The sequence below is a fragment of the Polypterus senegalus genome, chromosome 10, assembly GCF_016835505.1.
Source record: "Polypterus senegalus isolate Bchr_013 chromosome 10, ASM1683550v1, whole genome shotgun sequence".
Classification (NCBI taxonomy): Eukaryota; Metazoa; Chordata; class Cladistia; order Polypteriformes; family Polypteridae; genus Polypterus; species Polypterus senegalus.
Window position 1 is genome coordinate 43502855 of NC_053163.1, and position 25987 is coordinate 43528841.

The following is a 25987-nucleotide window of genomic DNA, read 5'->3' on the forward strand; positions in this document are numbered from 1 at the left end:
AGGCCTTCATGCAGATCATTTCCCTACCAAATCAAAGACACAACTGCAGTGTATTTATGGTTTTCTCCTAATAGGACAATAGAAATTACAGATTCAGCTTAACAAGTATGTGATTCAATTAATGAGGGTGGAGCATTCAATTTTGCTGTTCAGCTTTTTTAATATTTAAATTAAAGTTCAGGAATTTGTGCATAAAATGTATGGAAATTAAAGAAAGAAAGTCAATTCAAACATCCATGTTCTGGATTTGCTCTTTTGAAGTCGGGGTTGTATGATACTTTTCAGTCCTTAATTACAAACATAACATCTGTTCCTCAAAAAGACACAATTCATAATGTTTCTTCCTTGAAGTTGAATCCAACTTTCAATATTAATTCAAAATCATGTTGATATAACATCATGTTGCAAAAGCTAGCTCTGACAAAACCAGCATGGTGACACTGTGGTTCGTACTACTGCCTCAAGGATCTCAGCCTCCTGAGTCCAAATCCAGTGTCTGTGTGGAGTTTGCATGTGTTCTACAAGTATGCATGAGGTTTTTCACCTGTTGCTCCACTTTTTGTCTTAGAGGTGTGTGTATATGTCTAGTTTGTTGTCCCCACGTATATTTTCAGTGTCAGAGTGGACCTTGAAATGGACTTGTGCCCATCTATGTTTTGTTACTGCATTTCAGCTGACATTGTTGGCCTAGGCTTTGGCACCTTGTAAATTTTAAATTTGATTATTAGGTTTGAAAATGTAAATGAATTTTTATTGTTGCAATTCTGAAAACATCCTAATAATTTTGGACCATGAGGCATGTCATAGAATTAAAGTCCCTTCAACAAGTGAATGTTGAATGAAGTAACATTATTATTATGTCTTCTGTTAAGCTTTACTTCTTATATTTCCCAGGTTTTTTTCGACCTGGACCGTATAACATTGTGCTCTTAACTGTTGATATCTCAGTTGACTCTTTACTTCACTGCTGCCTAGGAAGATTCTTTATGTATATGATGTACCCTGCCTCTTGGGGCTGTATTATGTTCAGTATTTGTCTCACTTAGGGAGCCAAGATGGTGTAGGTGTTGGGGGAGAAATTGGAAAGAGGAAAAGTTACTATCTATTATCATAACCTATATATATATATACTGCTCACAAAAATTAAAGGAACACTTTAAAGAAACACATTAGATACATCAGATCTCAATATGAAGTTGGATATCTATACAAATAACGACAGGGCAATGTCTTAGGAACAAAAGGATGCCAAGTCTTTTAATGGAAATAAAAGTTTTCTGCCTACAGAGGGCTCAATTGTGTAGACACCCTAAAATCAGAGTGAAATGAAGATGTGGCAGGCTAGTCCATTTTTCAAAAACTTAATTTCTGCTACTCAAAATGCTTTTCAGTATCTTGTGTGGCCCCCACGAGCTTGTATGCATGCTTGACAACGTCGGGGCATGCTCCTAATGAGACGACGGATGGTGTCTTGTGGCATTTCCTCCCAGATCTGTATGAGGGCATCCCTGAGCTGTTGTACAGTCTGAGGAGCAACCTGGCGGCGCCTAATGGACCGAAACATAATGTCCCACAGATGTTCTATTGGGTTTAAGTCAGGGGATCGTGAAGGCCATTCAATTGTTTCAATTCCTTCATCCTCCAGGTACTGCCTGCATACTCTTGCCACATGAGGCTGGGCATTGTCGTGCATTAGGAGGAAACCAGGACCTACTGCACCAGCATAGGGTCTGACAATGGGTTCAAGGATTTCATCTCGATACCTTATGGCAGTCAGAGCACCATTTCCTACGCAGTAGATGTCTGTGCGTCCCTCCATGGATATGCCTCCCCAGACCATCACTGACCCACCACCAAACCTGTCATGTTGAACGACGTTGCAGGCAGCATATCATTCTCCTTGTCTTCTCCAGACTCTTTCACGTCTATCACAGCTGCTCAGGGTGAACCTGCTCTCGTATGTAAAAGTACAGGGCCAGTGGCGGACTTGCCAATTCTGGTGTTCTTGAGCAAATGCCAGTCAAGCTCCACGGTGCTGGGCAGTGAGCACAGGGCCCACGACAGGACGTCGGGCCCTCAGGCCATCTTCATGAAGTCTGTTTGAATAGAGACATTCACACCAGTGGCCCTCTGGAGGTCATTCTGTAGGGCACGAGCAGTGCTCAGCCTGTTCCGCCTTGCACAAAGGAGCAGGTATCGGTCCTGCTGATGGGTTGAGGACCTTCTACGGCCCTGTCCAGCTCTCCGAGAATAACAGCCAGTCTCCTGAAATCTCCTCCATGTTCTGGAGATTGTGCTGGGAGACACATTAAACCTTCTTGCTGCAGCACGTGTGGATGTGCCATCCTGGAGAAGTTGGACAACCTGTGCAACTTCTGTAGGGTTAAGGAATCGCCTCATACTGCCAGTAGAGATGATTACTCAAGCCAAAACTAGCACGAGTGGAAAACCAGCCAAAAAAGATCAAGAGGGAGAAACTTGAAATGACCTCCACATGTAAAACCAGTCCTGTTTTGAGGGTTTTCTAATTGTTGCCACTTTAGTGCACCTGTCGTTAAGTCCATGAACACCAATACAGCTGAAAGTGATTAACAATGACCTCAGCTGCTTAACCAACCAGAAAATTATCAGACAGGTTTAATTGATTTCATGCCAGGCCCAATAAAAAAAAGTGTTCCTTTAATTTTTGTGAGCAGTGTATATATATATATAGTGATCCCTCGCTATATCGCGCTTCGACTTTCGCAGCTTCACTCCATCGCCGATTTTAAATGTAAGCATATCTAAATATATATCACGGATTTTTCACTTGTTCGTGGATTTCTGCGGACAATGGGACTTTTAATTTATGGTACATGCTTCCTCAGTTTGTTTGCCCAGTTGATTTCATACAAGGGACGCTATTGGCAGATGGCTGAGAAGCTACCCAATCAGAGCACGTATTACGTATTAAATAAAACTCCTCAATGATATACGATATGCTTCCCGTGCGGTTTTTCGCACAATTAAAAGCTCTAACAGCCCGTATTGATTTTTCATTGTTTACTTTTCTCAGTCTCTCTCACTCTCTCTGACATTCTCTGCTCCTGACGAAGGAGGTGTGAGCAGGAGGGGCTGTTTGCACAGAGGCTGTTTGCTTAGAAGATACGGACGCTCCTCTAAAAAATGCTGAAAGGCTACCTTCACATTGATCCCTTCATTTCTGACGCTTTATCGGGGTGCTTGCATACTGAAAAGCGCAACAGCCCTATTGATTTTTGCTTGTTTACTTTTCTCTCTCTCTCTGACATTCTCCGCTCCTGACGCGCACCTTGAAGAGGAAGATATGTTTGCATTCTTTTAATTGTGAGACAGAACTGTCATCTCTGCCTTGTCATGGAGCACAGTTTAAACTTTTGACTAAAGGGTGTTATTTCATGTCTAGCGGTCTCTAATAATGTTAAAAAATGTATTCAGAAGGTCGTAAACAGGTTTTCAATGCTCTAACTGCGAAAATATTAGATTTATAAATAAAGAATCCTACTGGAAATTCATTTATCTGTCTGGAGCGGATTAACCGCGATAAACGAGGGTTTACTGTATAACTGTGCGGAGAATATTTATAAACAGTGTGGGAGAGTTTCTAAGGGCTTAAAATATATAAAAATAACCATACAAACATATGGTTTCTACTTCACCTTTTCACCTATCGAGGAGGGATTACTAGATATATATATATATATATATATATATATATATGTATATGTACAGTGGGATGCAAAAGTTTGGGCAACCTTGTTAATAGTCATTATTTTCCTGTATAAATCGTTGGTTGTTACGATAAAAAATGTCAGTTAAATATATCATATAGGAGACACACAGTGATATTTGAGAAGTGAAATGAAGTTTATTGGATTTACAGAAAGTGTGCAATAATTGTTCAAACAAAATCGGGCAGGTGCATAAATTTGGGCACTGTTGTCATTTTATTGATTCCAAAACTTTTAGAACTAATTATTGGAACTCAAATTGGCTTGGTAAGCTCAGTGATCCCTGACCTACATACACAGGTGAATCCTATAATGCGAAAGAGTATTTAAGGGGGTCAATTGTAAGTTTCCCTCCTCCTCCTTTAATTTTCTCTGGAGAGTAGCAACATGGGGGTCACAAAACAACTCTCAAATGACCTGAAGACAAAGATTGTTCACCATCATGGTTTAGGGGAAGGATACAGAAAGCTGTCCCAGAGATTTAAGCTGTCTGTTTCCACAGTTAAGAACATATTGAGGAAATGGAAGACCACAGAAGCGACGAATGTTGAGAACAGTCAGAGTCAACCCACAGACCAGCACCAAAGACCTACAACATCATCTTGCAGCAGATGGAGTCACTGTTCATCGTTCAACCATTCGGCGCACTTTACACAAGGAGATGCTGTATGCGAGAGTGATGCAGAGGAAGCCTTTTCTCCACCCACAGCACAAACAGAGCGGCTTGAGGTATGCTCAAGCACATTTGGACAAGCCAGCTTCATTTTGGAATAAGGTGCTGTGGACTGATGAAACTAAAATTGAGTTATTTGGGCATAACAAGGGGCATTATGCATGGAGGAAAAAGAACACAGCATTCCAAGAAAAATACCTGCTACCTACAGTAAAATATGGTGGTGGTTCCATCATGCTGTGGGGCTGTGTGGCCAGTGCAGGGACTGGGAATCTTGTCAAAGTTGAGGGACGCATGGATTCCACTCAGTATCAGCAGATTCTGGAGACCAATGTCCAGGAATCAGTAACAAAGCTGAAGCTGCGCCGGGGCTGGATCTTTCAACAAGACAACGACCCGAAACACTGCTCAAAATCCACTAAGGCATTCATGCAGAGGAACAAGTACAACGTTCTGGAATGGCCATCTCAGTCCCCAGACCTGAATATAATTGAAAATCTGTGGTGTGGTGTGAGTTAAAGAGAGCTGTCCATGCTCGGAAGCCATCAAACCTGAATGAACTAGAGATGTTTTGTAAAGAGGAATGGTCCAAAATACCTTCAACCACAATGCAGACTGTGTGTCTCCTATATGATATATTTAACTGACATTTTTTATCCTAACAACCAATGATTTATACAGGAAAATAATGACTATTAACAAGGTTGCCCAAACTTTTGCATCCCACTGTATATTGTCTACATCCGGTGCGGTAAGAACAGTAGTAGTAGTTCAGTTGTGCGGAGCTCGTTAATTACCATGATTAGGTGGCTCAATGGTATTGCAACTGTCTTTCAGTGAAAACACCAGAGGTTCGCGTCTTTGATCCTCCACTTGTAAAAAGTTTTTTTTTTTCAATTCCTCCATTTAACAGAAAGTTCCAACTTGGACGGATAGTGAGCAAATCCAGCTATTGAGGGAAGGATGGAATGCCGTAGTCAGCCAGGGGGTACACGTCCCTAATTATATTGTGTATGTAAAGAGTTTCACTGTAAAACGTAATAAGCTTCATATTTATGTGTTTGGAGACCCTGGTGTCATACTGAATTTGTATTGTACAAAAACAAACTACTGTCCAGCATGCTTAAATGTGTCTTTTCGTTTCTGATCACTATACGGCACTTCCTACTTGGGACAATTCTCTATAAACAGATTCAGCCAAGCAGCACCTTCTAAACATGCAGAATGACAGTGTGGACCTATATTGTAATGGCACAACCTCTTCGTTTTATTCACTTATATTTAATTGTTAGACTATTTACTGTTAAGTGCTGCTTGAGCTACTGTTTAGTACAACAGGTGGCCTACTTAGTTCTTAAATCAATATTGAAATGCACACAGAAGCCTCCTAAATTATTTTTTGAAATGCCTATGTTTACAGTATCCATTTTAGGAAGTCGTAGTTTTTACTTGTTCCCATTATTATGAATTATAATTTCTCAGTGTCACATATTATTCGTTACTACTCACGAGTCCCGCATTACTGAGATTCTGTTTTATATTCTGTATATGCAAACTTTTTAAAAGGAGGATTAATTAAACTGACTATTGCAGACTTGTCACCTTCTTAAAATGACTTTATTTATTTGATATTGACAATTAATCATAAGGTCAAAAATCAAGGAGGATGTGAGTTTGCATGGATTGTGCTGTTTCTTTTTTTTCATGACATCGTGTCAGTAGAGAGTGTGTAATGTTAACAACGCATTCTGCCTTAAATGACAGTGCACATGCTTTTTATATTTCCTAAAGGCCAATGTGTCTCAGTTTGCTCATTAATATATTTTGACAGTGTATTTTAATGAATATTATAAACATGAATATTATAAACATATTACCCATGTTTATTTCCCATGAAGATATGTAACATTTGGTGAGAATAAATAAAAAAAGTAACACATATAATAGTTAGGTTGCATTGTTTATGATTAACAAAACTCATCGTTTATCTGAAATGTTCTACTTATACAGTCAATTTATTCCATTTCTGAAGGTGTATATTGTCGGTATTCTCCATTGCATTTGCCCCCAGTGTAATGCGTGCTGGTGTAACTGAGGGGTGGCAGACGAGCTCACGTAATGGGAGACAAGGCACCTCCTCACCCTGATTCCCAGGCTGTTCTCATGAATATTGACATCTTGTGCTTTTTCTCATTCCTGCCAGTTTACAATTATTATTATTATTGAATGCATATGTAGAGGAAATGTGTGTCTTATTTTATGTGTATGAAAGGATGGATGGTAAATGAAATTGAAAGAAACTTAGTGTTGATGCTCTGGGTAACAAGACGGTAAGGAGCATGGAACGTTAAATATGACAGTAACTGCAGGGGATTGTGTAAGTGAAAGATGGTTTAAGAATACAGAAACGACAAAAGCTTAGTCTTTCTATAATTCTATTTACATCAATGATTTACTCTGTTGAGCTGTAGTTCGGAAGATTACTTATTTACTCCCCACTACAGCCTTTGATAAGATGCATTCATAAGAAAAGGATGTTGCGCCTTCCCCAGATCATGTGGGGGCGACTGCCCTGGTTCCTTTGGGGGCCACGAGTACAAGAGCGCCCCTATGCCTTTGGAGTCCTGGACCTCAGTACTTCCGCCACACCCGGAAGTGCTGGGAGGAAGAGGAGCAGGGACCGCACTTCCGCCACACTGGGGCATGTCAGTGGAAGATTGCCGGGACACACCTGGAGCACATCCGGGTGACCATAAAAGGGGCTGCCTCCCTTCATATGAGGGCTAGAGTCGGGAGAGAAGAGAGCTTGGTGGAGAGGAGTGGAGGCAGCCTGAAGAAGAAGGCATTTGTGTTGTGGCCAGGACTTTTGGGGAATTGTATGAACTGTAAATATGATTAATAAACGAGTTGTGGGTGACATGAACGTGTCCGCCTGTCTGTGTCCGGGCCGGCTACCACAACTGGTGTAATGACCACGTCGGCTTTAGTGAAACGTTTCTTAGCCTCTCAGATATGATCGACATGGGGTTGAATAGATTCTGGATTGCTGCCTTATGCAAAATATGTTCATCAATTTTTTACAGATTCTAGGTGGACACGATTCCACACCAAGGAAAGAGGTGCCCCATGTAAATTGTTCATAATGTCTCCAAAATATATTTGTTAACTTACAGACAAGTACTACATAACTGTTTTTTACAAAGTCCTTATTTTAACTAGGCAAGGTTCTATACGCAAGCCCCGATTAGGATTTGAACCTCGCGTCAACACACCTTACTAATGCAGCACGAACAACTGCTTTTACACTTTGAGTCAAAGAAGTTGAGCAGACAATAGACTGATCAAATCCAAGTAGATATTACTGCAGACCGGAGTAAAATGAGCGTGACATATCATTTTCAGCTTCAGCCAATCATATATTAAATTTGTGTACGTCGGGCACTTATCAGCCAATTGAAAATTTAAAAGTTGCAGTCAATCACCATTTTATTCAGCAAATCGCCAATCGGTGTTGTTTGTCGTTCAAGTTCCACTTTAGCCAATTGCCTTACTAATATTTAAAAATAAAGGTGGGAGTAATTTTTAAAGGTGGATGTGTAAGATAATTTCTAAAGGTGGATGGTCAAGATAAAGTGACTGTAAGAGGCGGAGTGTGTATTCGTAAAGTGCATCTGCATTGGTAGTCTACTAGTGTCAGTATCTTACACTATAGCACTCTTTTAAGTGCATTTTTAAGACTACAGTGTATCTTTAGCAGATTTGGAAATAATGATCATAAAAGTTTGGATATGAGATATTTATCATTACTAAACAACATCTGAAGACAATTTCAATGAACATATGAATACAAATTTGTGTCCGCCTAATTTTAATGGATTGACGTGGACTTAAGTGTGGGCTCTACTTGATTAAATCAGTCAGATTAAAACAAATATTTGACTGTTCACTAGAATGTCCAAATGAAATAGTCGCCTACATTTAACAAGTAACCTTAAAGACGGGCTATAAACGTATTACTATTTTAAACTTTGAATATATCATCAGAGTTGAATTTTTACTTCTATTATACACAACCCTAAAATGTGTTTATTACTTTCATTACTATCTATCAACGTTTATTTATTTATGTGTTCCTAGTATTCCATTGTAGCCCCTTCTGTCTGTAGATCAGCCTTTGTTCTTTGTTTGCTGATGTGTGTCAAATATTCTACGGTCTTCATGTCTGTTCTCAACATACCTGCAACTCTAGTGAGTTTGTTGCTCTCTGGATCTCGTCACTTTTCAAATATTATTTTTATAATGAAATTTACTATGTTAAACGATCTGTGAATAGCAAATATTATGCCTTAAAAAGAGTAATAATTTAGCAGTTTTTGCGACTTGTTAATCAGGCTACTCAGTTAGTTGACTTAATTGGACCTTTATTACTTTTTGGATTTTTAATACCACTTTAAGATCATCAAATACATGTTTATTATAATACATATTACGTATGTAAAAGTTACATTTAGAGATTAAAACTTGACAGATGTTTGTTTATAGTTTATATCTCATTTAGCCTCCATTTGACTCCATCGAGTCCTAGTGCTGTGCTAAACACATCAGCCTGTCTTTAGTGTCTCTGAGATTGGAGGAGGAGGACAGGAGTCCAACTGTACAGCAGTCACTGATGTGCATCAGCATCACGACTGTTAACAAGTTAGAAATGGCAGATAGTTCAGCTGGACACAATCCTATATGACTACACAAGCAAACAGCATAATAAGCGCACACCGAGTGTGTATACTCCAGTAGAACTGACCCCTATGTCCCTGACATAACAACCTGTACAAGCTGTAAACGACTCCACTTTACTGACAATTTTAGCACACGCTACACTGAGTCTGTCAAGTCTGAGCCATTAAATAGTTCAGTCTGAACAGCTGGGAATTTATTTTGGCAATGATAGTTCTGGTAAGGCATTTTTTATACTCGTTTCTCATAGGTTTATACTGAAAAACTGGTTAACATCAATGTAGTCTTCTATAGGATATATATATATATTGTGGTCCATGGCCAGCTTTGTATCCCAGCCAATACCCCCATGCCGCCAGAGGGAGCCCTCACAGCGGCATGGAAGGTCTCTGAATTCCAGCGGAGCCTCATGGACATTGTACTGTAATTTTTATGGACAGCCCTGCTGGTAGAGAAATCGTCTCAACTGTTCCTAGAGCTTTAACAAGAGCCAATCACAAATACAGAAAGAGAGAGGACATTACTCATAGAGACACTTTCTGTATTCATTACAGATTCACTGAAGCCAAATGAGCCTCTGGCATCAGCACATCTTGAATGATGCCAACTCTGTCAATCTTTTCAAAAGTGTCTACAGCTCTTGACAGCACTTCATCCAGGTAGTTGTAGAGGCCATCTGTCAGCTCCTCATCTTCTACTGTATATAGGCCATTACCCGGTGACCTTTAGGATCTTCATCATTTTTAAGCCATTTATATGACACCTTTTCAGAGACAACAGCCTGATGGACAAGAATATACAAGAGTTTGATGCTATAAAGTCATCATAGCTCTTTGCTACTAGATAGATTACAATAACGAAGTTTTACTTGTTATCTGACCTAAGTTACCATCAAGTGATTATCTGCTCCATGGCCCTTTATGATGAACTCCAACAGTTTTTCCTGTTTAATCCTCCTGGAGGCCCTGCTGATCTCTGCAGCCACAAAAACCTGAGCCCCTTGTTCTCAAGTCAGCTGCTCCACTGCAGCCACACAGCCACTGTTGGCACACACAAATAAATACATCAAACTGTCACATAGCTATATGGTTTTGGTCTGAACACTCCTGTTTTCTCATAAAAGTGGACACATTGGAATAGAGTTCAAACTGTGAGAAGTACTCTGTGGTTCACTATAAAAATTTTTGTTCATGGTTATCTCAATAGTTTTTTAGAATATATCAATTATTTCAGAGTATTATGAATACACTAACCTGGACACTACCTAAAGTAATATGCAAGTCACAGGCATGTCATCCTAAGATTAAAAGGATAAATACAGTGCTCTCCACTATTATTGGCACCCCTTGTAAAAATTAGTAAGAAGGGTTAGAAAAAAAATCCCTGTTTGCTGAAGAAATGTCATCTTGCACTGAAAAAATTAGAAACATCTGACTTTTAACTGAAACAATTTCATTCAAAGAAAAACAAAGCCGTCATCAAGAAATAAATATTTTTAAAATTAACATTTTTATAAAGGGTGCCATTAATAGTGGAGGGCACATTAAATGAATGCCATGGTTAAAAGTATGCCACACATGAAGAAACAAATATATATTATCAGCATCTTTAAAAGACTGGCAGCAGTAAAATCAAAGGGTTCCTCCATGGTTAGATAAAGTGCATACTGACAGAGGATAAGAGAAAAAGTACTGAAATCATATATAATCTATACACAAATGTAAAGTTACATAAAGCCTAGAGTTAATATTCAAACACCATCAACATGAATATTCCAGTCTACTGAACCAGTAGGGATGTCCTAGGAAAAGAAGGAAAGAAAAAAAAAATACACGTGAAAGTCAAACACTACAAGTGAATTACAAGTTTAACAAATGAGTGTTTGCAATTTATCTTATTTTTCATTAATTTCCAGTTTCCAGAAAATATTCTTGTAGCAAGTTGGCTGAAAGGAAAAAATATAAATGTCACTTGTAATTAAATTGAAAAGGCTCTGTGCACATGGCGACTGTCAGTCTGAGTCACATACAAGTTAGTGGCACACTGCCCATTGCATTAAAGTCTTTAACAGTTTAGAAATGGCAGGAATCATCTACACAAAACTACCATGATTTTATTTTTTAATTTGACAGTACAAAAACATGGAAGATTATTTGGTATTACAGTTTATACGCAATGCTCCAAAAACTCCAACATAAGGAACTAAACTGAAAAGAAAAAAAGGTAATATTGTGCACCACTATAGTCAATCTGGACTTTATCAAAAGCCTGCTTCATGACAGAATAACTAATCAAGCATTTCAAAGATGCTTGCAAATGTTTTTTTGTCTTCCATGCACAGTCAAGGAGTTCTCATGAAACTTGCCTGTGGAATTTGAAAAGTTGCAGGTAAAACGTAAAGGTTCACGGTACAAATATAACCATGCAAAACAAAGTTATTAAAAATACGAAGAAAACTGTGCAATTGTAAATTTCAAACGTTTTCATTTCAAAGCACACTTTCTTCCATTGTCAAAAATATGAGCAATTAGTTTCGTCGCTTCTTCTTCTTTTTTCTAATGGTGTTTCTTCACTGCTGCTTCTTTTTTTGTTTTCTTCTTTTGTTTAATTGAGTTTCGTCGCTTGGTACAATGGCAGGTTATTTACAGTAAGAGGAAACTCTATAAGGCGGAACCTCAAAGAGGTAGGGATCAAGAACTGTGAAATGATTGGTTAAATTTACAACTTCAAATGTTGATAATTGGACAGGTGAGTTTTTGATTGTCATACAGTAACAATCGCATTGAGCACCTGTGCTTCAAAACCTTGACACAATGTCGAAATCTCAGTATCTAGTGGCCAATCACTACTATTAGGACATAATGAAGGACGCAGACTACAAAGAATAAGGGAAAAAAGCAAAAAAGTTAAGCATTTAAAGCTATAGCAAAAATAGAAATATTTTTAAATGACTTATAATGTAAAAATCTGTAAGAATCTGAGTTCTTGTTAATGCTTTACTGAGAGTTCTTAAAACTAATAGATATTTAATTTAATTTTTAAAAGAAATTAAAAATGGTGTTATTTATTTTCATTGAATTAAGCTGTCATTTTGCAACTGCAGGTGAAAATGGACTTCAGGGAATAGTTGGATTTCCAGGAATGACTGGTCCTAATGGACCTCCTGGGTTCCAAGGGCTGAAAGGCTACCCTGGACAACCTGGACGAAAAGGCACTGAAGGAAACATTGGCAGAAGGGGAGAAAAAGGTAACAGAACAACATACCTAATCATCAATAAGAATAACAAAGTAGAATAAGGAGGATACTAATTAGGAGAAGTGTAAATAGTGTTATGTTACTAAATATGTAAGAGTTAATTAAAATACACATTTTTCTCCTAAAAACTTAGTTTTTTTAGTTGCTGCTAATGAGACATGCAAGATTTTTTGAAGCTTTTTTGTTAGTTTGCTTGTTTTCACTAGCACTGGGTCAAAAGTAGCCGAGTGTTGGGAGAAGCAATTAGAAAGTCAGTTGTCACTTGCACTTCTTCTTGTTGCTTGTATTCTAAACTAGCATTGGCGAAGCAAGATGAGGCAGAACAGAAAGCTGAAATTGGAAAGTCTGTAAGTAAATAACTGGTATCATAGTGTTGAATAGTTTAAGCATATAGTGAATCCTTAGTGAGAAGAAGTTACGGCATATAAAGAATAATTGGATAGAGGTTATAGCAATTGAAAAGTAATGCCTTAGTCCTAGTTATAAGCGAGGAAATACGAGTTCATTTCTTAGGAAGAAAGCATTTTTTTTAAGTTTAGGTAGTCGGCTGACTTTAAAGCAGTTAAGAAAGGGCAGTTCCGCAGTACATAGACAGACATCTAGTGAATGAGCTTAAGCGGCAGTAGTAACAGACAAGTGAGTTAGAAAATAACTAGCGGATGATATCAGTAAATGGATTTTCTCAGTAACAAGGAAGTACGGTGTAAAAAGTTTTACTTAATAGAACAGTTCTTAGCAGTGAGGAAAGTAAGCACAATTTAAGAGGCTATAGCATAAGGGTTCATTAATAGGAAGAAATTGCCATGGTGTAGTAGAGATTCAAAGGAAGGAAATAGGTGAGGCACAAAGTTATGAAAATAAATAAGGAAAAAGTAAAGTTTAATAACTTCGAAGAAAGACATACAGCAGGCAGTAGAGTGACAGCATATTAAAGGAGCTTAAGGGGCCAGAAGGTATAAATAACTACAATATTTCCTTATTCAATTAATGAATTCATTTTAATAATTTAAGTAAAATCATTTAAATTTTATAAAAAGAGTTAATCACTTTAGTAATCCAAAGCCAAGTTTTAAAAACTAAGCCAATGCAATGCAAGTACACTTGCATGTTGGAGGATGGCTTGCAGGAGACAGTCTTCCTTGAAGGCTGTATCTGCAGGACATGCCAGCTAATCCAGTACCTCAATCCTAGGGTCTTTGAATTAGAGAGGTAGTTAGCTGGCCTTTATTCTAACAGAGAATTAGTGGACCTGGCCCAGGTGTCCTTTAGAAAGTTAATATGTACCCCATATGTGGCACAGGAGAAGACTCCAGATAAGACAGGTAGAGATAGATGGGTCATGGTTTCAAGATGCAAGGCAAAGGGTGAACACTGTCTGGATGCATCAATGCCAGAATTGGAAGTGTCAAACCATTTTCATGTCCTTGTGGAGATGGACAATATCTCTGAATATTCTGAAGCGTTAGGTAGATATGGGGAGCCTGAACGGGCCACTTTAAAACCAGTCCTTACAAAGTTTGTGATAGTGTGAGAGGCCATCATTAAAGGGACTGAAGCACAGATTTGTTACAGAGACAGAGAGTATTGCGTGGTTTGAGGGTTTCTGGAGGCGCAGGTTGGAAACCTCCCTGGAAAGGTTGGTATGTTCTTGGCTAGAGCGGGGCAGAATCCAGTTGGAAAAAATGTTTCCATGTTGGAAAAAATGAAATACACAAGGGTAGTCAGTCAGATCTGGAATCCACCTTTAAATAGTTAGGTGCCAGTCTGAGAAGCAGAACTGGCAAGGTAGTTTTCTCCAGTTCTACTTGTGCCATGTGTCAGAAGGCTTAACGTGTCACTCGTATGTTGGTGTACAGTAGAAAGGTATATGTTTATGGGGCTTTTTGACTCCTTTTGAAACAAATGATATCTATTTCTCTGTGATGGGTTACATTTAACCCTTTGTTTTGGAAAGCATTTAGTTGGTTAGTAGAGGATTCATAAACAAGGTGGCGCGGTGGGCAGGTAGTTTAGGATAGGTCAAGCTGAGAACTGTATATGAACGGACAAACAATGGTGTAAAAAAAGATATGCATAGTAATGTAAATTCTAACCCAAAGTTTAAGTAAAAGAATAATACATTAAAATAGCTTGCCTTATTGCTAGAAGTATAAAAAAATAAAACAGGTGAGCTTGAGTTGTATGTAGCTGAGCATAATTATAATATTACAGCAATAACAGAAACCTAGCTAAATAACAAAAATGGGGATGAGTATAACATAGGTAAGTCCACATTTTAGGAAGGATAGAAAAAACAGAAAAGGGGTGATGTTGGAGGAATTAAAATTTACAGATAGTGAAATAGCAGATGTTTTAAATTTGCATTTTTCTGAGGTCTTCATGAGTGTAAGAGTAAATAACATTCCACTGGTAACAGGGACTACTAAGGAGGTACCGAGTGATTTGGAAATTGTAGAGAGAAAAGTACTGCTTAGATTAAATAAACTGAAATCAAACAAATCACCAGGACCAGATTAAATTTATCTTTGAGTGCTTAAGGAAGTTAGTGAGTACATACTGTATATAAACTCTTGACATATATTTTTTAGTAAGTCACTTTGCACTGTAGAAATACTGAAGGACTGCAAAAGAGAAAATATTATCTCATTATATAAGAAAAGGTGATTTGTCAGATCCAAGTAATTATAGGCCAGTAAGGTAAGCATGCATCACAGGTAAATTAATGGAAAGAATTATTAAGGATAAGATTGAGCAACACATGGCAAGTACAAAAGATCTTCTGAACAGTCAGCATGAGTTCAGAAGACATGCTGGAATTCTATGAGGAAGCAATACAAGGATATGATCAAAGTAAATAAAGCATATGATTTTATTTATCTTAACCTTCAGAAAGATTGGCAAGCAGTTTTACTGATTGGTCAGTATGGGTTCAGATGAAGGAGGTCATTATCTTGATTTTGTAAAAGCTTTTAATAAGGTCTGACATGAGAGGAAGGGCATCAAAGTAAAATAAATAGGAGATCAGAGTGTAGTGTGTAGGTGGCTGAAGTTTTGGCAAACCCAGGAAGTAGATGGTGATTCTGCAAGACTGGTGTCCCAGAGGGGTAAGTGCTAGGACAGCTACTATTTTTAATATAAATGAATGATTTGGACAGGAATATAATAAACAAGTTGGTTAAAGTTGTAAATGATACCAAGATAAGAGGATTGGCAGCTTATCACCATACAGACATAGGCAGATTTGTGAAAGATGAAATTTAATGTAAGTAAATGTAGAAAGTAAAAACATTGTTTTTCTGCAGCTATGTTCCTGAATAAAAGTGCATTTGTTTTATTATACTTGTACCTTTTGTGAAAGTGTTTATTTGATATTTTGCCTTCAGGCTTCACACATTATACACTTTATGTCTACAGTTTGTCAATTATTACTAAAACATGAAAAATGTTTCTGTTTTAATGATGTGTTTACATCGATTGTTGTAGATGCAGAACACACATGAAATGCATGTATTCCAAATAACAATATATTTGTTTGTTTTAAAAGATTTAGTGAAAATTCAAAGCAAATAGTCATAACATAACATAACAATAAAGAAAAAAGGTAGTTACACACAAAGATTAAAAGGCAAAAAAAAAATGGAAACAATGTATCTTCACTAAATGTAGCTTTTCTTGTCAAACTTTGTTTCTATTCTTAAAGATACTTTACTTCATCTTTAATACGCTCTAAATACAGTGGTGTGAAAAACTATTTGCCCCCTTCCTGATTTCTTATTCTTATTCTTTTGCATGTTTGTCACACAAAATGTTTCTGATCATCAAACACATTTAACCATTAGTCAAATATAACACAAGTAAACACAAAATGCAGTTTTTAAATGATGGTTTTTATTATTTAGGGAGAAAAAAAACCCAAACCTACATGGCCCTGTGTGAAAAAGTAATTGCCCCCTTGTAGAAAAATCACCTAGCTGTGGTGTATCACACCTGAGTTCAATTTCCGTAGCCACCCCCAGGCCTGATTACTGCCACACCTGTTTCAATCAAGAAATCACTTAAATAGGAGCTGCCTGACACAGAGAAGTAGACCAAAAGCACCTCAAAAGCTAGACATCATGCCAAGATCCAAAGAAATTCAGGAACAAATGAGAACAGAAGTAATTGAGATCTATCAATCTGGTAAAGGTTATAAAGCCATTTCTAAAGCTTTGGGACTCCAGCGAACCACAGTGAGAGCCATTATCCACAAATGGCAAAAACATGGAACAGTGGTGAACCTTCCCAGGAGTGGCCGGCCGACCAAAATTACCCCAAGAGCGCAGAGACAACTCATCCGAGAGGTCACAAAAGACCCCAGGACAACGTCTAAAGAACTGCAGACCTCACTTGCCTCAATTAAGGTCAGTGTTCACGACTCCACCATAAGAAAGACACTGGGCAAAGATGGCCTGCATGGCAGATTTCCAAGACGCAAACCACTGTTAAGCAAAAGAACATTAGGGCTCGTCTCAGTTTTGCTAAGAAACATCTCAATGATTGCCAAAACTTTTGGGAAAATACCTTGTGGACTGATGAGACAGAAGTTGAACTTTTTGGAAGGCAAATTTCCCGTTACATCTGGCGTAAAAGGAACACAGCATTTCAGAAAAAGAACATCATACCAACAGTAAAATATGGTGGTGGTAGTGTGATGGTCTGGGGTTGTTTTGCTGCTTCAGGACTTGGAAGGCTTGCTGTGATAGATGGAACCATGAATTCTACTGTCTACCAAAAAATCCAGAAGGAGAATATCCGGCCATCTGTTCGTCAACTCAAGCTGAAGCGATCTTGGGTGCTGCAACAGGACAATGACCCAAAACACACCAGCAAATCCACCTCTGAATGGCTGAAGAAAAACAAAATGAAGACTTTGGAGTGGCCTAGTCAAAGTCCTGACCTGAATCCAATTGAGATGCTATGGCATGACCTTAAAAAGGCGGTTCATGCTAGAAAACCCTCAAATAAAGCTGAATTACAACAATTCTGCAAAGATGAGTGGGCCAAAATTCCTCCAGAGCACTGTAAAAGACTCATTGCAAGTTATCGCAAACGCTTGATTGCAGTTATTGCTGCTAAGGGTGGCCCAACCAGTTATTAGGTTCAGGGGGCAATTACTTTTTCACATAGGGCCATGTAGGTTTGGATTTTCTTTCTCCCTAAATAATAAAAACCATCATTTAAAAACTGCATTTTGTGTTTACTTGTGTTATATTTGACTAATGGTTAAATGTGTTTGATGATCAGAAACATTTTGTGTGACAAACATGCAAAAGAATAAGAAATCAGGAAGGGGGCAAATAGTTTTTCACACCACTGTATATGGCACTGCACATTCAATAGAGCACATTGTCTTTCATGCTACTGCATGTAAGGCACGGTTTAAAACCATGTACCCTCCATGCCTTACACTCAGCAAGGCAGGTCACTAACTGAGGCTAATATATAGTCAGAGAGGCTTGAAATAGTTACAATACACCAACTCAATTCAACTTGTGGGGGTTGTAAGAACCCCCCATAAATTATGCCCTAATATATAAACAAACATTTAATATAACTTAAATAACTAGCAAATGGCTCTTATAGCACCCAAAATGAGAGAAAAGACAAAGCTTAAAGCTTGTTAGATAAGGGAAAAACATTTCAGAAAGTAACATACAAATACTGTATAATCAGATAACAGAAAGTAAAACAACTTGCTAATTCTATTGGCAAATCAATGATACTATATAATAAAAAAAAAGTAAAAAGAATGGATCTGCAATAGCACTGTTTAAATTTTTGAAGTTCATAATTGGGACAATTAATTTCCTTTTGAATGTGGTCATAGAACATTTACTAAGATGGGGATGTCCATTGCAGCTGTTCATTCAACTTTGCAGTTACGAAGGTATTAGGTTACGTTTGTCAGCATCTGCTGCCCATTATCATACCAAAGCTTGCTAGACTTTACATCTCCTTGCTGATACTCTGTCTACCATTCGGCAGTCACCATTGGAAGTCCTGCATCTGCAATTTCTGTTTGTACTATCAAAATAGAATACTGTTTGCATAGTCAATTTATTAAGGCATTTGCACACAGCCCATTGGCCAGGTAAGTTGTGGAACAAATGCGAAATTCCTTAAATACAACCTATAAACTTAAAAGGTAGAATTTGTGAAACAGAACATTAACACATAACTCCCTGTTTTAAACTGCTGATTTGAAGTATATTAATTATTAATTGATAATTAGATATTAACAGTGTATGTTGTTGATAATAAGCACCTGTCACAGCAGTAAGCAGATAACTGGAGGGATGTTTGTCAAAAGCAATCTTCTGAATTTGTGCTGTCTTCTACAGATTTACAATATAATGTTTTTAGTTTGCTAAATATTAATTTGATGAAGACTAAGATTTGACCAGTGAATTCAGCACTGAAAAAGATATTTAGGTCACTGTGATAAATACAAAAGAATCAATTAATATTATAAAGTAAAGTACTCATTTCAATTTCAGAGACAAGTGGAGCAATCCATATTAGTTTTATACAGATTATTTTATTACCGTGAGGAGATGCCAGATTTTAGAAAGAGCCATTGGGGCTTGTGTTTTTAGGAAGAATATTCTGCCTACATTTTAACCTTGACTTTATTGGATCAATTTATTAATATTAACCAAAACTTTGCACATAATGTTATGGATTATTTATTATTTGAAGATTTCTGCACTGCAGTTTTGGGACACTGTTTTGTGTTGCGCTAGACACTTTGCGTCAACCGTGTGTGTCCTCATTTGCCCAGCTCATACTTGGATATTTTATTGGCTGTTCCGGGTTCAAGAGGCCCCCAGAAGTAATCAGGGAGTGTATAGCCGACCAGGACCATCACAAGTGTAACACAAGATCAGTGTTTTTTACACAGTTATTATTTCATGTTAGAGGAACAATACTGTTTGTGTAAATATTTAATCCCTGTGTTGTGGGTAGTCTACGTTTACAAGGAATAAAAACAATTTTTAATGAGAACACAATTGCTGTATGTTTGACCTTTACCAGTGAATAATTTAAAAAATTGCTACATGTTTCAGGATAAAAGCCCTATATTTAAGAGATTGTTAAGAAGGACATCTGTGAAAATAAAGACTAAAGAGCATTCCAAAGAAGTCATAGTCAAAAATAATAAAATTGCATAAATTAGGAAAGAGATACAAAACACTATCTAAGTTTTTGGATGTCCCTGTGGGCAATGTTGGTTTAATTATTAAACAGTAGCTACATCCAGTTACTCAGATGTCACTTAGAAAAGGTGTACATTAAAACGTTCTGACCAAGCAAGATGAAGACTTATGAGAAATGCCAAAATAAGCCAACAATCACTTTAATGGTGCTATTAAGTTAATAGGCAGCCACAAATATATCAGGAACTCTGTATAACACTGGTCAATGTAGCAGGATGGCACAAAGCAACAAATTGCTCAGAATTAAGCATCTGAAAGCATAAAGTTGCCTAAAAGCATGAGTGTGATCCAGTCATGGCTTGGAAAAAAATTGTGGGTCCACTGATGATAGAGTATAGGTTTTTGGTTAAAGTACAAAGAGGTACATGATGAAAATGTAGCACTGCTCTCACACCAAAAAAAGTTATGGATGGTAGTAGTATTATGTAATGGTTTTCTTCAGAAAGGATTAAGAACCAGATTAAAACAGGAGGAAGAATGGATGGTAGAAACTATAGGTAAAATGTAAGGGAACAGATTTTAGTCTGCTGAAAAGTTGAAGTTTAGGCTAGAGTTTATTATTCATCTGGAGAGTGATTCCAAGCACAGGTCTGAAGTAACAATGGAGTGACTCAGTGACAGTATGTTGAATTTGTTTCTCAATATGATTGAGAATTTAAGGCACTATTTTTAAATTATGGTGCAAAATCATCATCATCTTTTCATGTCTACAACGATCTGGGTAAATAAATGTTGGAAGACAGGAAATGCAAGGCAAAGTGTTAATGGTTTTGTTTTGTGTATTTTGTTTTGTAAGTTATTCCACTACTTTTTATAGATAATATTAAAAGTTTTACCTGCTTCTCTTGGGCCAGTGCATACCCAATTTACACTGTTTTAAACCAGTTCCCTCCTCCCAGTCAACCAATATAGTCATGCACCTTCCAGTTATCCTCCTGATATTTTACTTGCATACCTGTTTAAAGACTATTTTGGGTCATCGGTCCACTTGTCTGGACCATAATTAGCAACTGTTTAAAATGGGGGACATGTCTGTCTATTTCAAGCATGCAACTGTTCAGCCACTACTGAAGAAGTCTACCCTGGACTCTACAGTACTCTCAAATTACTGGCCAATCTCTAAGCTCCCCTGGTTTATGTACAATTACTTTCACATTTGGAAAAATAGTACAGAATCTGTTTTTTTGAAGGTGACAAATGATATCCTTGGACTCGAGTTATTGTGCTAATTTGGTGTTGCTGGACTTGGGGTTCTATTAAAATGCTTCAGTGTGAAGTTGGTTCTCAAGGATGTGCACTGAAATGATTTGCATCCTGCTTAAATGGTAGTTCTATGTCATTTAACATAGGTGTTGGCTTCTCCTAGCCATCTCCACTCACTCAAGGCATACCACAAGGCTCTATTTTGGCCCCTTTATTATTTGCTCAATACTTGCTACCTCTTTGAACATTTTTTCCAAAAACATGGCATTAACACTAGAATTACTAGTGCATACAAAAAAACTTGTAAACCCAGCCCACCTTAAATCCCTTCGCACTTCTCCATCAGCGTCTTTTGTCTCGTAAGCAGCAAGCAGCCTGCTGTACCATCCCCCTCACCGCGGCAAAACGGGCAATAAGTTTTCCCAGTTGCAGCCTTGATTATTTTACGAGTGAGTTACCTAGGGTTGTATAGGGGAAATAATTTCATGTGTGTTCCATGTCTACAGCAATCTATGTATACACCTCTGGACCAGAAGACATCATGTCCAGTGCAGGGCCCTTTGCTGACGTCACATCTGGTCCAGAAGACATCACTTACCATTCCTGCCCTTTTGATGACATCACTTCCTTTACGGGCCTTTAAAGCCTCCATCTTTGTCTGTAATGATCAGTTCTGTTTTGGACTCTGTTCTACTGTTCTGTGCACTTTGTGGTTCTAAAATTCTTTTGCAGCCAGAAAAACAATATACGGGTGGCTGCCCCAAATCTTTATGATGTCTGTGTTGCTTTATTATCACAATGGTCTTTTCCCGGCGGGGGTTGGACTGGACCCTCAGGATCCTGAGCTGTTTCATCATGTGGTGGGTACGGCAACCTGCTGTACCAGTGCAAGCTTCCCAACTTTACCTGACTGAAGGAGAATTTTCAAAATTACAGCATTTTAGGTATGAGGATAAGGATTAGGTAGTCAGTATTAAAAAAGAGGCATCTTCTAATTATCAAAATAATGTCATAGTTTGAGGGAACAGCTGCCACCCGTCCAGCCATAAATAGAGAAGTGGGAGCCGAAGCAAAATCATTTTGGTCGTGTCCTGTTTCAGAAAGTGCAGCTTTATATAAACAGTAAAGTAAAGGTTTTTTTGATGAAAGAAAAAAAGATTGCATATCTCGTCCCTTATTTTTTTATAGTTTTTTTGTTGGCTTTTTCTCGGTTACTACCTTGCTATTGTTTTGTTTTTATTTTGTACTATTAATTTAGCTTAATTTTGTGGTCTGTATTTTCCCGGGGCTAAGGTTTCCAGTTGAATTAATAAATTCATTAATTTTGTTTTCAAATTATTGTTTTGAATTTAGTTTTTGGAATTCTTTCTTTGAATTTAATGTATTACATTAACTACAATTTAGTTCTCAATACTGTGTTTTTATTGGTTTTGGCATTCCCATTTCAGGTTCCTTCATCACATATTTATCCAATTTAAATTTAATTACTGTAAAAGAATTGTACTGTAGAGTAATATGCCCCTTTCACTGCTGCCCTGTAGTATTAAACATCTACCTGATCTGCTAACAGCCAATCAGATTTAATTTCTCTTTTGTCGGCTTATAGTCACCATTGACTACAGACTAAGTTTTTCCACCAGGCATCAAAGTTCTTTGTGTAGTATTTAAAAAATGGATCATAGAGCAACACAATTTAACAAAAAAGCAAAATTTGAAATGCTAATATGTTGTAAATATAGTTCTTAAATAATCAGTGATCCCCTTAAGCCTTTGTTCATATTTCATAAGCCTTACATTAAAAAAACAGATAATTCTTTTCTGATATTTTAGCTGGTTGATGCAATCTATTCAATCAAAAACTACCCAGAAAAATAGAGATATTTACACAAAAAGCCATATAAATATAAAAAAACACAATGGCCACAAATGGCACACTCTGGATAAGCCAAATAAAGCTGTGTTTATTGTTCAACACTAGCAAAGCAATTGTCCTGAAAAAAAATCAGTTTACTTCACATGTTACTTTGAGCTGGACCAGGCTGAAGTTAAGAAAATCATAATCTATTCACCACCATTCCAAATATGATAATATTGCTGCAGTTCTGGTGCTCTGTCAGGTGAATGATTAATCAGAGGTTTTTTCCTTCTTGTATACACAATCCCAAAGTCACCTTGGTTTTCCAGTGGCTGAAATTTTAGTCAAAAGACAGAGCTAACTGTGGCACTTTACTCTCATTTCTATTTAAATATTCTTACATTAATTCTAGTTAGGGAAATCAGCCACAGAGGTATCCGATTGGACAGAGTCAAGTTGGGGAGCATGCACTGGTACAGTCCGTTGCCGAACCCACTACACATCGAAACAGCTCTGGATCCCGGTTGGCAACCCCCCAGGCAGATACGCAGTCCAGTCCTTCCCTCAGGAAATGACCCTCTTTCTGCTGCAGCCAGGTGTTATGTGAGCGACCCCTTGGCCTGGTCCAGCCACTTGGGTCCCCAACAATGAGGATCTTATGAGCCGGATCACCCTCGGGAAACGCGCCACATGGCCGCAGTGCCGTAACTGACACTCCCTCACAATGCAGGTAATATGCCTCATTCGGGACTCCATGAGCAACCGCTCATTTGACACAAAGTCAAACCAACGGTACCCAAGGATTTTACGAACAGACACAGTACCAAAGGAGTCCAGTCTTCATCTCAGGTCACTGGATAGCGTCCATGTCTCACAATCATATAGTAAGACAGGAAGAAGCAGGACTCTAAAGACTTGGACCTTCGTCCTTTTGCATAGACATTGACACACACCTTTCCAGCGACCTCCTGACCCCCCATGCCCTCCCAATCCATCTACTGACTTCACAGGAAGAGTCACCAGAGACATGAATGTCACTGCCAAGGTAAGTAAACCTCTCAGCAAGGACAACACATTCTCCGCAAACAGACACACTGCTGATGGCTGTGCCCAAGAGGTCATTAAAGGCCTGGATCTTGGTTTTATCCAGGACACTAGCAAGCCCAGACACTCAGACCCCTCACTCAGTCTCTTGAGCGCCCCGATCAGAGCTTCCATTGACTGTTGATTGGACAGAGATATACTCAAAATGAATGTTCACTATTAAACATAGGTTACGTTCTCTGTGATTAAAAAAAAAAAGTACTATGCTGTATGTGTGAGGAAGGATTTAAAAGTTCCAGGAATTGTTTAAAGAAGTATTGGACAACTTATGGCAATTCCCTTTTAGTCACTGTCAAAATACTCCTTTTGAGATGAAATACACTTGTCCCAGCACTTTTTCCATTCCTTGAAACATTTCCTGTGCTCATATTTTGTTGCTGTGTTGAGCATCTCCGTGGATGTTTTTCCTGGATTTCTAACATCCCAGTGAATTGTCTTCCGTTCAATGGCAATTTTAAATTCTGGAAACAAAAAGGAGTCACAGGGAGTCAGATCTAGCAGATATAGGAGGTGTGAGGCAGCAACCACATTGTTTTTAGTCAAAAACTCTTTCACTGACAACACAGTATGTGCAGGTGTGCAGTCCTGTTGCAAAACACAGTTTTCCATTCGCCATTGCTTCAAACTTTTTTCCACTCATGCTTTCCGGCAGACTACTAAACATTAAAGTGTAATGTTTTGTGGTCGGGCAGTGGAAGGACAGACTGGAATTAGTCAAAAGTTTTGGATGCCAACAGGGCCGTCCCTTTTAATCATCACAAGAAGAAATAAACAGAAAGAAAAAGTAACAAAAAAAAAACAAAAAACGCGCCAATGCACTGTTCCCTATCAGGGATTCCTCCTTTTTTGTAGTTTTAATAAAGTCTTGTACTTCACTGTGTAGCTGATTCGGGTCTTCCAGCAAAAGACGCCTCTTTTTTAATTGGCACATCTTTTATAGCAAAACTTTCGGAAGGGGCAGGGCTAAGTGCTCCTACTGGGAGGCTTCTCAGAGCTGTGAGAGAAGAAGAAAAACAGGGCAGAGTCAGTGGTAGCCCCTTCTCTCGTCTAGATGGGTTATTACATACCTTTCTCCATCCCTTTGAGAAGTCCTCTGACACCCATTTGTGACTGTTGCTTATTAACAGACATGTCTGTTGATAGGAAAACTCTTTAAAAATGTGTCCATTAAAGCTAAAAAATTTGGTCATCATTGTCTTAATGTTTCATATAACCTGGCAGGCTTTTTTAGTGTGTTGAAAAGGTAATTGCTGAACTCATGTGAATGGTTGTAGAATAAATGTCAGAAATATATACTCAAACAACTCAAAATAATGCCATTTGGCAGACTGATTGGTAAGACTATAGGCATATAATACTCTTTGGCATAGTCGATAACAATACACTACTCCCATGTTATTGACCTATTTTAGACATTTTGGGTCACCCCCTTGTAGGTACAGTAGTAGTTTGTTAAATATTAAAGGGAGTTTGTTGGCAATGATAAAGTGTGCTTTATGTTTAAATAAAACAAAGAGTACAATCATTTAACAGTGCAGATAATAAAGTGTAAGAATATGTCATATTTAAGGATTTTGCAAGCACTCTTTATGTTACTATGCATCCCGCACAGTCAGAAACATAATTCTAATTGTAGGTGTGAGGCTGCACACCAGAGCACATGACTTAAGCTTCTGAAATTAACATTCTAGCATTTAATAAGAAAGTACAGTCAAGTACAACATTAAATCATCCCCAGGAAATTAATTACTGAAGAACTTGCCACAGAGAAATGATGAATCTGACTACAACTTATACATAATTTAATATATGCCTGTCTTTTCAAAGTCTAAAATCTCAGACTTTTGTAGTAGAATGCTAATGCCAGTTATATCAACAACTAAACTTTAACACTAGAATTACCAGAGCCTACGAAAAAACTCGTAATTCCATCCCACCTTAAATCGCTTCTTAAAATCGTTCACAGCTCTCCACCAGCGTCTTTTGTCATCTAAATGTGCTGATAAAAATCAGGCTGCAAGCAGCCGGCTATTCCATCCCCCCACCGACTTAGAACGTGCACAAACTTCTCCCAGCTCATGCCTTGATTGATTATCTGGGAGTGAAGTGGAGTTTTAGAGTGGAAATAATAGATAATTGTTTATGCTTACATTTTGT

The 25987-nt window shown here is 37.9% G+C and overlaps 1 protein-coding gene across 1 annotated transcript in view; it reads left to right on the forward strand.

The window, feature by feature from the left end:
• The window catches only part of col4a6 (collagen, type IV, alpha 6), a 582406-nt gene that overhangs the window by 381595 nt on the left and 174824 nt on the right, over positions 1-25987 (forward strand). The window contains exon 29 of the mRNA XM_039765772.1: positions 12260-12403. Coding sequence (XP_039621706.1) covers positions 12260-12403 — 144 coding nt within the window. The remainder of the gene's footprint in view (positions 1-12259; positions 12404-25987) is intronic.